Source organism: Zootoca vivipara, chromosome 9, assembly GCF_963506605.1.
Source record: "Zootoca vivipara chromosome 9, rZooViv1.1, whole genome shotgun sequence".
NCBI lineage: Eukaryota > Metazoa > Chordata > Lepidosauria > Squamata > Lacertidae > Zootoca > Zootoca vivipara.
In genome coordinates, this window is record NC_083284.1 from 26595207 (window position 1) to 26607469 (window position 12263).

General features: G+C 44.0%; 1 protein-coding gene across 1 annotated transcript in view; it reads right to left on the minus strand.

The window, feature by feature from the left end:
- The window catches only part of NDST4 (N-deacetylase and N-sulfotransferase 4), a 122063-nt gene that overhangs the window by 50283 nt on the left and 59517 nt on the right, over positions 1-12263 (minus strand). The window contains exons 4-6 of the mRNA XM_035113329.2: positions 11717-11871; positions 2819-3004; positions 461-589 (exon numbers count right to left, since the gene is read on the minus strand). Coding sequence (XP_034969220.2) covers positions 461-589; positions 2819-3004; positions 11717-11871 — 470 coding nt within the window. The remainder of the gene's footprint in view (positions 1-460; positions 590-2818; positions 3005-11716; positions 11872-12263) is intronic.

Genomic DNA, 12263 nt, shown 5'->3' on the forward strand with positions numbered 1-12263 from the left:
TCATAATACTGAAATGGAATCAGATCATTACAACAAAATGTTGTATGTGGAGCATTTTGTATAAGTGGCATTTAAATACTACGATATCATAATCATAATCATATATTGAGATCTTTTATATATAGCACCGCTGCTCCGGTTCGCCAGAAGCGGCTTAGTCATGCTGGCCACATGACCCGGAAGCTGTATACCGGCTCCCTCGGCCAGTAAAGCGAGATGAGCGCCGCAACCCCAGAGTCGTCCCCGACTGGACCTAATGGTCAGGGGTCCCTTTACCTTTATATATAGCACCATTCAAAAATATAATATGACACAGTGAATGTACTGGAGGCAGCTGCCCCATACAATGAAGCTCATATTTGTCTCAGGGCAAACCGATTTTATTTGTGCTTTGGAATGAAAACCACCACTACCACCTCAGTTATACTATAATTGTATAACAACAAAAGGAAGTACATACGGGGTTGAGAAGGATGGTAAGAAACAGTTCACCTCCTCGTATACTTTTGTCTAGTTCTTGAGGGCCTCCAGGATATTCTTTGTAGAAAATTGTGTGGGTGAAAAGTCCACACGTCTGCCGAGGGAGCACCTGAAAATAAAGAAATAAAAGATCTATAAGTGTGTGTGTGTGTTTCCTCCATGTCTTAGATCCCCTGATAATTGAAGGTCTGCTATTATATCATAGATTTATTTTTTCTGACCTAAGAAAAGGCCAGATCCACCTGAGGGGAGGGAGCTACTAATTGGCTAAAAAACTCTCCCTAATTAATTAGCTACAATCCTGGGCCTAATCCTTAAGCACGAAATTTCACAGGATCTAATATTTATTTGACTAAATCAGTTAGTTTAATAGATGTACCTGTAAAAGCTTTTGATCAACTAAAATGGTGCCAGGGACTAAACAGACTACCGTATCATTTTTCATGTTGATTATTTTTACTGTAAATACTTATATAAACTGCAGCTACTGAGCACAGTCTTAGAAGGTATCTTCCACTTTGTCTCTTGTGCAGGTAGAAACACCTATTCTAATATGGAACCTGCTACAACACATATATGTATATTAAACAAGCAAAGAGCAAACCCTATAACTCTCTTTGTTACTTACAGAAGGGGCAAATGTAGTGAGTAGTTGTGACTTGCAACCCCTTTCACCATGCTTCTTCCCTTCATACAACTAACACATGTGTGGAAAGAAGGCTTTGAGGGTTGTTGTTTTTCTTAACCATCAAGTGGCATATAAATATTATGAAACAAACAAACAAGTAAGTAAGTAAGTAGAGCCCAGCTGGATTAGACCAATGGTCCATTTAGTCCATTCTATATTCCTACATTGTCAAGTCAGATGCCTATGGAAATGAAGGCAATAACTCTCTTCCATTGTTGGTCCTAAGCAGCTAGGATTCAGTGGCATATTGCTTCTGATCTTGGTGTCTCCATATAGCTAACATGGTTAGTAACCTTTCAAAACCAGCTAAACTAGTGATCACTGCCACATATTGCCATCATCCCCTTGTTGATATTCAGAGTACGTATATTACAGCATGGCATGAATCACCCTGGTCTCTAGTAATACATGGTGTTAGTGAGACCATAGAGTACGTAGATGCCCTGAGCATCCTCATAAGTAGCTATTTGCATTTCCATCTTCCAATGAATGTAGTTTGTTTTCAACACAAATAAACCTCTGGTCATAACTGCTTCTGCAAACAGCACAGATAGTGTAGATATAACTGGCTTTTTCATAAAAAGGTAATCCTCTTTACTTCTGCAGAAAGGTTTGAAACCACCTCTTTAAGTCAAAACTTTCAACCACAGAAGCATTCTGGGAACCGCAATAGTGTGTTTGTCTCTGTGGCTCCAACTTTCTCCATTTCAGAAACCAATAAAGGGCTCAAAACACATGTTAGTAATCATGTTACCTGTATCATAGTGAGATCCAGAAGAAATAAACTACCCTTAATTAAACATATTGAGCCATATTTCCTACTGGTATAGTACTGATGGCATCTAATAAGTGTTTCTGATTTCCATCTGCCTAAAATTTTCTTGACGTTTCATTTGGAGAGAATGTTAATCTGGTTCCCCCCCCTTCTCTCTTTCTCCAATCTGTTCGTCTTGCTAGTTTGGTTAGTACAGCTGCCAGTTAGCCAGAGTTAATCTAGGTAAACATGACCTCGGACCAACAGCTTAGACCTCATGCCATGACATTCAGTGGAAAATAAAAACAGCTGTCCTTTCTGTACCTTGGCTGGGAATTGCTTCACTTTTATGCAATGGTGACTGTTGCTTGAACCCTGTCACAGCACACTGGCAGGAGAAATATGCAGCCCATCTGAGATTGTTGACAACATGGATAAAGTATGTTGTTATCCTATACAGAAGGGCAGCCAGAGGAATTGCTCTAAGGTATAATCATGCTCCCTGTCTAAAGGCTCACTTTCTTTCCAAAGTATCATCCAGAGCCATTTAAAATCTTATGCAAAATAAATCAGTAATTTTGCCTATAGTCAAACCTCTATAAAGTGATTCATGCAAACTGAAGGATTATTATTTTTTTGCACTTATTAATTAAAGAAATTTTTAGGTTGGATATTCTTTTCAAGTGCCCTCCCAGTTTCTAGTGAAAGCACAGAAGGAAAGTGAACCACCAGCCGGGATTGCAAAATGTACAGTTCAAGTGTGGCAGTTTCTTAAAGTTCTCTGTCACTGACGGTTTTTAAAGAGCACTTTTAAAACTCCAAGCAATGTGAATAATAGCGTTGCTTTAGCCATTTTTGCCACGATACGATTATGAAGTAATGGAAATGCAATGTACCATGATGCCATTGTGGATGAAGCCCCGCCTGTACCGTGCAGGTTTCAGATGAGGGTACTCTTCAGTGCTGGTGACTTTAATACCCCAGACTTTCTTCCAGGCTTCATAAAGCTGAATATGAACAGGGTAGACGCCAGAATGGTGTGGAGCCACTGCATAGCCCATGTCAGTTGGAATACCATGTTCCTGGGGGGGGGGGAGAAAAACAAAGAACACTACTCCATGTAGGACAGCACTATAAAATATCAACCTGTTTATCATTAGATGAAGCAGTGGTCAATGATGTGTAAGGACCACTTTGGAGAGAAATATCACCTGTCTCTTACCCTACTTATTCTTGTCTATCATTTTCCAATGATTTGCCTAGGGCTTGCCAATCAGAAGGTTGGCGGTTCAAATCCCCGCGATGGGGTGAGCTCCTGTTGCTCGGTCCCAGCTCCTGCCAACTGAGCAGTTCGAAAGCACATCAAAGTGCAAGTAGATAAATAGGTACCGCTCCAGAGAGAAGGTAAACTGTGTTTCCATGTGCTGCTCTGGTTCGCCAGAAGCGGCTTTGTCATGCTGGCCACATGAACTGGAAGCTGTACGCCGGCTCTCTCGGCCAATAATGCGAGATGAGCACCGCAACCCCAGAGTCGGTCACGACTGGACCTAATGGTCAGGGGTCCCTTTACCTTTTATGTTTTCCACATATAAGGAAGGTTCTAAAGCAGGAGGACTGAGCAGAGGCAGAAGGGTCAACCAGGGGGTCCACAACTGCTTGACAGACTTTCTTGTAAGCCCCTCTAGCCAGGAAGCAGCACCACATCAAATGATTCACCAATGGTGCCTTGCAAGCCACTCTCCAGTTTTGCTAGTACAATATCTACAGCTTGCCCCCACACCCAGAAAAAAGACTCAGGTGGTAAAGAAGGCTATATTTATTGAAAAAATAACTTTTTATCATAATCCAATGAAAAATAATAAAATAAAATAAAAAACAGCCAAATTACAATCCAAATGATTAATTATTAATTTTTCAGGCTTCCCATACTCTGGACCTCTGAAGGTATATCTCCAATATTTTCATTTCTGCCTTCTTCTTCTTGTTCTCATATTTTCCACATTCCGATCTTAACGCTTTAAAGTTCTCCATCCCTGGCTGTGCGATTCTCAATCATGTCAGAGATCATATAGCCTTTCATCCACTGGGTACAGTTTTATTTGTGTGTTTGTGTGTGTGTGTATATTTGATGGATTTGTTTGTGTGTATGATTTGATGGATTTGTTAATTGGATGTTTTTATTGGAAAACTAATAAAAATTATTTATAAAAAGAAAAGAAAAGAAAAATAACTTTTTAGAGGATCTCCTGATTAGCTAACCAACTAAGTGAGGGCAGGGGAAATCAATGATGGCATGAGAGAGAAGCCTTCTTCACCCTTCTGGGCATGAAAGCCAGCAGGTTATTTGCTCCCTGCCAAGGACTGGGAGAAAAGTCTCTCTTTTCTAAGACAGTTTTGGGTAATTGAAGCCCAACATGCACACCTGGTGCATCATTATTTAAGGGTAAAAATATGACTGAAAATTGCTATAAGAGCATGTTAAATGTATGGTATCGAAGTGACCTATGCAACCTTAAATCTCACAATGCAAATTGTTCTGAAAACCCCGGGGAAGAATTTGGTGTAGCTTGAAAGCTTGGTCTCCTGCTCCTTTCAAGAACTAGCTCAATGTGCTGTAGAGGATTTTTCTTCTATGACTTTCCCCGTCCTTCACCTTTTCTTGATCCTTATCCTGGGCTCCTGCTCTTGAGCTCACAACTTCACTGCTGACTCACTTCCCCTTGTTAAAAATATTTTTTTAACCCCCAGGGTTCTGATGTGAAAAAGGTCCAGCCTCCTAGGCATAGCCTTAGGGAATAGCTTCATCAGCACCTACTGGGGGTTTGATAACCTGCGCCTTGTTTCGGGGCTTGCCCCGAGGCAGCAAGATTGTCATGTCTAATTTAAGGCAAGCTATTTTGCCAGAGGCAGATGCATCATGTCTGATTCCAACTTGCTTCTTTAGAATTCATTTATCAAATTGCATCTGCATGGGACTTAAGGCTTAGGTAACTGCCTTGCCCAACTGAACACCCCACGCTATAATTGGCATCCAGTTGACTTTAGTGTTCTAGGATTACTGTTCTGTATTTAGAAAACAACAACGTGTATAACCATATCCTATGATCAAATAATTGTTGCACCCTGTTATTTGGCCAAGCAGACAACATGATTTACTGGACTGTTCCTTTCTTCAATTGAAATGCCAATAAAAATGCATATGACAAAAAAATCAGTAGGGCCCTTGTCAAGCAGCAAAGGTGTTAATTATTATCACCCTTGGAAATGTCAACTAAAGTAGCTGTTAGGTTTTTTCAGTGTTAAGACACACTGGAGGAAATTTACAAGGGTAGGGAAATGTTCCCCAAAACTGACTGAACAAACAAAACAGCTCTATGTCTGTATTAGATTGATAAGTAAGAGGGATAAAAATCAAAGAAAGTGGACAGAAGCTAACATATGATTGAAAGGAAATTTAATATCCTTCTCTTCTTAGTTGCTGGAGATGAAATTCAATATGTAATAAATCAGTGGCCTTTTTTCTGAAAAAACAAAAACAAGGCTATATTCCATACTGAAAATGTAAAGTGAACAAGGGATCTTTGACGCTTGATCACTATAAAATATTGGAATGTTTACATAAGGTTGAGTGATCCATTCAAGCACCAGTAAATTCTGATACTGTGCATTTCATTGCTTCTGTCAAAATGCCAAAATTAGTCACCTCCTGTTTTCACAAGTTCTAGAAGTGCAATATGTGCCCTTGGAAAGTGAATTATTTACTCTTAACACTTCCGACTTTAGACTTGGCATCTGTAGAAAATGTAAAGGGATTCCCTGTTACATGCGGATATTCTTACTAAAAGTAAAATGGTACTGGTTGCTTCACTTCAGTACTCTTTGCACTTCAGTATATTAGTTTGAATGCTTAAATGAGCACCTTTCAAACTCACAGTTCTGCTAGGCACATTCCTTGCATCAAAGGCTTTACCAAATGCTTTCTGAATGAAGATGATGACAGAGACCAATGGAGGAGTTGGGATAGCTCAGTTGGTAGATCATAAGACTCTTACGCTCAGGGTAAGGCAAAAGATTCCACTGAAGGAAGGTGGACTCTACAATTCTGTGATTCATGTAACTTCTTAGTAATGTATAGAGATGTTACTTTCTATGGAGCAAGGCCAAATCAGAGACAATGGTAAATATAATAATAAGTTACAGGTAAAGCACCCCTGGACAGTTAAGTCCAGTCAAAGGGACTATGGGGTGTGGCGCTCATCTCTCTTTCAGGTCAAGGGAGATGGCGTTTGTCCACAGACAGCTTTCTGGGTCATGTGGTCAGCATGACTAAACTGCTTCTGGTGCAATGGAACACCATGATGGAAGCCAGAGCACATGGAAACACAATTTGCCTTCCCTTTGCAGTGATACTTATTTATCTACTTTCACTAGTGTGCTTTTGAACTGCTAGGTTGGCAGAAGCTGGGACAGAGCAATGGGAGCTCACACCATCGTGCAGATTCGAATCACTGACCTTTCAATCAGCAAGTCCAAGAGACTCAGTGGTTTAGACCACAGCACCACCCGTTCCTGTTAAAGTACTATAAGAATAGTAATATGTGTGTTGACTTACTGGCAACTAAATTTGTTGGGTGTGATTTAGAACAATGACAACAACACCCCAGACACATTAAAGTCATTCACATATTTGGTATCATGTCTAGTTTGGAGGATCTGTAACCAGGAGAAAGTGCATCCAGAAAGAAGCCTTGGACAGCTTGAGCTTCAGCCCCTACTTGGGGGAAATTGAACACTGAACACTAGCTGTAAAATTATAAAAAGAACCTGCTTCTTGAACAGAAGTGTTCTGGACAGATCATAATAAAAACCCAATTGGATTTTACTGCCTGCATACTTGCCTCACGAAAAAAAAGGGACTTAAAAGGTAAAGGTAAAGGACCCCTGACAGTTAAGTCCAGTTGTGAACGACTCTGAGGTTGTGGCACTCATCTCACTTTACAGGCCGAGGGAGCCGACGTTTGTCCGCAGACAGTTTTTCCGGGTCATGTGGCCAGCATGACAAAGCCGCTTATGGTGAAACCAGAGCAGCGCGCGGAAACACTGTTTACCTTTCCACTGGAGTAGTACCTATTTATCTATTTGCACTTTGACGTGCTTTTGAACTGCTAGGTTGGCAGGAGCTGGGACCGAGCAATGGGAGCTCACCCCAGCGCGGGCATCTGAACCGCCGATCTTCCGATCGGCAAGCCCTAGGCTCAGTGGTTTAGACCACAGTGCCACCCGCATCCCAGGGACTTAAAAACCCCCCACAAAAAACCTACAGCTGTAATGTCTGGGAGTGGCCTGAATTGAAATACCTCAGAGAGGGAGCTGCCCCCAAAGCCCCATGTATTTATGGCCCTGAAACAGACATCTGTCTGTTTTAACATAGCAGACCCAATGTTTCTAAGAGTCTGAGAAAGAAAACCGCTTTGTCCTCTGTTGGCATAGCAAGGCTAGATGAAGAAGCGATCCCTGCTGAATTGCTTTCAGTTTTGTCAAAAGCAGAGAGGTGATATGTTGGCTCTCAGCATTTTCTAAGCTGTCACCTTGCTGAATTAAAAGATTTGCATAAGCTCTTATCTACTTTTAGCACTGGAATGCTTTTTTTTTTCTAGTATTGTTCAGGCAGGCTGAGACTTCCCCTAGGAGATTATATATTTTTTTACTGTGTCAGCTTAATGCATTATTTTATTTTTGTAAAGTTTCCATTTTTTTCTTCATTTTGGTGAATGTATCAACAACCCTTCCAGTTTTCAGCATTTCAAAGTATTACATGTTTATCCTGCTGCGTGCAATTGTGGACTACAGCTTTAATGATTGTGTGGCTTGTGAATATTCTGGCCACAATCCACTGAAATCAATGAGGATGAGGTAGGGAGCTGTGATAGATATTCATGGAGGTGGGTTGTATTATGCCCGGCTGCCAGAAAGAGCTTAAGGTGCATTTTGGAAAGGGAGCCAAGAACCACAATGAGAGCATGTGGTAAGGCTCGTGTTATCTAAGGGTAGACGTGAGATTTGGGTCCTTATTGGGCTTTAAATTTTTATTTTATTTTTCAAAATGTGTGTGTGAAAATCTTGAAGGTCCTCTGAGCCTCCTGATATATCCCTCTTGTGGATAGCAATGTCTAAGTTTACTATTAGCATATAGGATGTATTGCTTCTCACTGCAGCTGGATCAAATTTAGCAGTAGGCTAGTGCTAAAAAGGGATGTAGAGCAAAACTACAGCCTTTCCTTTGCGTGGCATGCCCGGTTTTCCAATGCTAAGGTAAGGAGACTGAGAACTATGCTGATGTGAAAAATGCTATTAAAATGTTTATGTGTATGTAATACCAGCATGTTGTCTCAAAAAGGGACCTGCAAATCCAGGTAGAGTTGCATGAATATATTTCGATTGATGGAGACTGTTCTTTTCCATCCATTATTGCATTCTAACACTCGCCTCCCTTCTGGTTTTGACGGTATATCCCTTAGGGGCTGAGGTTATTGAGAAGGCAACACTTGGCAGAAAAGAGAGGTTGTAACTAAGGCCAAAAAAAGCTTCTGACAGTGATGTAAGTGTAAATATTATTTTGCTTCTATGCTGAATTTTATCACCCACCCACCCCAAGCAAGTGGGCCACTTATGATTGCACTGTATGTGCCAGAAACATCTTCCCTTCATCCAGCTTGGATGGTAGTTTAATAGTATAAATAGCAACATCACATCTTGACAACTTTTCTTAGAAATGGTGCGTTTATAGAAGGCTTATAGAAGCATGCAATTCAGCTTCCCCCGTCCTAACAAATTGACGTTCATTTCAATATTTAGGGAAACATAAGAACGGTTATCATTTTACTCAGCGTTTCTCAACCGGTGTTCCGCGGCACACTACTGTGCCGCGAAACACTGGCTGGTGTGCCGCGACAAGAAGGGCGATTTGCATTGTCACGTCGCTGACCCGCCGGAAAGGAAGCCGGCCGGGTCACGACGCGAGGCGAGCGCCCGCATCGTGACCCGGCCGGCTTCCTTTCCGGCGGATCAGTGATGACTATTGGCGGCCGCCAGGCACGTGACAATGCAAATCGCCCTCCTGGGGAGGAGGAGGCAGGCAGGGAAGGCTGCGCAGGGCTTCTCTTCGCCGGGCCAGAGCGGCGGCGGCTGCCTGGGGCGGCTGGGAGGGAGGCGGCGGCAGCTGCGCGCCCGTGTCTGCCCGCCTGGGGTCTGTCCCCGCTCGCTCCGCAGGCTCTGCACCTGGTGGGTCCGCCTGGCTACCGCGCAGCAGTTCTTCAGCGGCATGCTTTACCGGTACGTCTCCCCTCCAAACTAAACTAAATATAGGGCGGCACAGAGTTGGTGTGCCGCGGGATTTTTTTTCATAGAAAAGTGTGCCGTGGCCCAAAAAAGGTTGAGAAACACTGATTTTACTGAAGTCTTACTGATAGGCTAAATAATTACATAATGCTTCAGAATAAATACTACACTCTGGAAATGATAGGTACAATTTCTGATTCTGCTCTTGGGGAGGACGTGAAACTCTTTCCTAGTTGGGATTTTGCCTCTCCAGCTTGTTATCTGGTGCCTCGGGTACAAAATAAACCTAAATATTGGAATTTGTGTATTTGGAACAGAAGGACTGGAAAGATTTAAATGTTCCATGTTCCATCATGTAGGGACTGCCTTATAAGAAGCCAGACCATTGGTCCATCCAGCTCAGAATCATTTGCATTAACTCACAGCTGCTCTCAAAGGTTTCAGACAGGAGTTTTCCCCAGCACCAGAATGAACTTAGGACCATCCTACATAAAGTAAGTGCTATACTGAACTATGGACCTTCCTCAGCCAATGCAGTGAGGCATGAGTCTCCATGTCAAAGCATGCCTGTTAACATGGAATAGTTGTTCTGGAATGAAGTGGTGGTAGATTGGGGGTGGTGAAAAAAAGGTGTTTTTTTCAGCATCACCATCAAATCAAGATTCTCTGGATGCTTTTAGGGAAGGCATGAGTGCTTATTATTATTTATTTCAAATATTTAAATCCCACTTTAAAAGGGGTAATGATCAAAGCTGCTTACGGTGAATAAAATGTAGAAAAAGGAAGCATAAGAACAGTGTAAAAACAGATGATTTAGACCAGGGGTCCTCAAACTACAGCCCGTCAGGGCCATAAACCCGACTCGCCCACCATGAGCCCATCTCTGCCAGTGGTGCCACTCTACCCACTTGTATCTCTAGTTATCCACATGTCTACTTTCACATTGGGTGTTTTCCAAAGTCAGACTGGAAGTGCCCTTGAAGGGGCATTCCTTCCTGCGCGTCTCTCTCTATGGTCCTCCCAGACTTCCTCCCAGCCACTCTGAGGGCCTCTCCATGCCTCTCTATGGTGGTGGTGCTGCTGCTGCGCAGCCTGGGAGACCCTGTCCCGCAGGACCTGCCCATGACCATGGGGCTGCTGGTGGCCCTGGCTGCTGGGCAGTAGGCCACGGTGGCGATGGCGGTCACAGCGGGAGGTCCTCTGGTGCTGGCTGTCTGCCCGGCGGGGTCTGAGACGCTGCCGGTGCTGCTGTGCGCTGCGTTGCTGGAGGCTGAGGCGGCCTTCCTGAGGCAGCTGGGCCTGGTGGCGCGGAGGCACATGTGGGTCTGGCCCATGAGGAAGCCACCGTTGCTAGGCTGGGTGTCGCTAGTGGCGGCAGGGGCAGGGCGGGCTCCGTGACTTGGGCTCCAGCGTCCTAGTGCAGTGTGGGGAGATGCTGCTGGGCTCAGGGCTGCTGGTGCTGGAGGCCCGTCCGGCCCTACAAGGGCTGCTGGACGCTGGGACCCACTTGGCCATGACTGAGCTGAGGGGCAGCGGTGGTGGTGGGGAGAGCCAGGACCGGAGCGGGGAGCTGCCACCGCCACCACCACCGGTATCTGCGTGGACACATGGCGGGGAGCGGCTGGTGAAGGCGGAGCAGGGCCACACCGCCCTGTGGGGAGGCAAGGCCAGTGAGATCCTGTGGGTAACACCCAGCGGCCTGCACAGCCTAGATATGTTCCACGGGGCATGGGTGTCCGTATCAAGCCCTCGATCCCCGTGGTACTTCTCCCTCACCGAGGACAGGCGCCACCGAGGAGGACGCCTTTCCGCACGAGAGGGTGCTGCTCCCCGCCACCTTGGCCTTCAACCTGTCCTGCCACCCTCTGGAAGGGGTGCTCCTTAAAATCCAGGTGGGTGGCACCTGTGTGGAATGAGGTGCCCAGCTGGGAAAACAGGTGCTGAGCCGTGGGAAGCTTTCAAACTACCACGGTTCTGTCGGCTGGCACTGGGAGCATCTCCCAGATGCTTCAGCAGGCAAAGCTACCGGCTATAGGCTTTTTTTTAACCAAATGTATGCCCACCTCACATATCTGGAAACTCAATGCAAGACCTCTTGTCTGGAGGGAGAGTAATGCCCCTAAATCTGGCTAATGCCACCCCCACCACCCCCGGGGCAAGGGTAAAGTTATCCAAATTTGGTGTGGCTTTTAAAATATTGTATTTTCCCTGTTTTCTGTGCACTACAAAAATGTGCGGTGTGCATAGCAATTCGTTCATTTTTTTTTTCAAACTATAGTCAGGCCCCCAACAGCGTCTGAGGGACAGTGAACTGGCCCCCTGTCTAAAAAGTTTGAGGACCCCTGATTTAGACCTACTAAAATCATGGATCTTATCATTACCTCAAGGTTGATAACTGTAAAATAAGCAATGTGGATCTGCTCTTAAAGATATTTGAAAAACTAGAGGTTACTCACTAGTGCAAATTCCTTGTTGAGGATCATCTGTTCTACCAGGGATGATTCGTTGTGGAAGAGATGAGGCTGCATGTGGCTCCACATGTGAGGAAACCACCAGAACTCATCCACAGAACTCAACAAGAGATCATCACCTTCATCTTCTTCAATGGTTCCTACAAAATGAATAATATTATCTTCTGATGTGGACACGAACAGCTTTTTCCAGGCTGGCGATGGTTGATACTGGAGTTTAACTTCCTTTTTAATAAATGTTCATATCGTGTTTATAAAAGGTAACATCAAAGAAGAATGGTTACCTGTGGAGGATTCCATGCACTGAGCATCACATATTAACTGGGAACATTAACACAGTCTGGAAACATTAACACAGTATGGATTTGTGGCCCATAGGTATGTAGTGCTAGAATGCTGATGTTGCACATCCATATGCCATAAGTACATCATTATCCCAAGTGCATTGAACTCAGAACAGCTAAAAATTTTTTTAAAAAAAGCACCAATGTGGTGTTCATACTGGATGTGTTGTTTACACTGGACATGAATA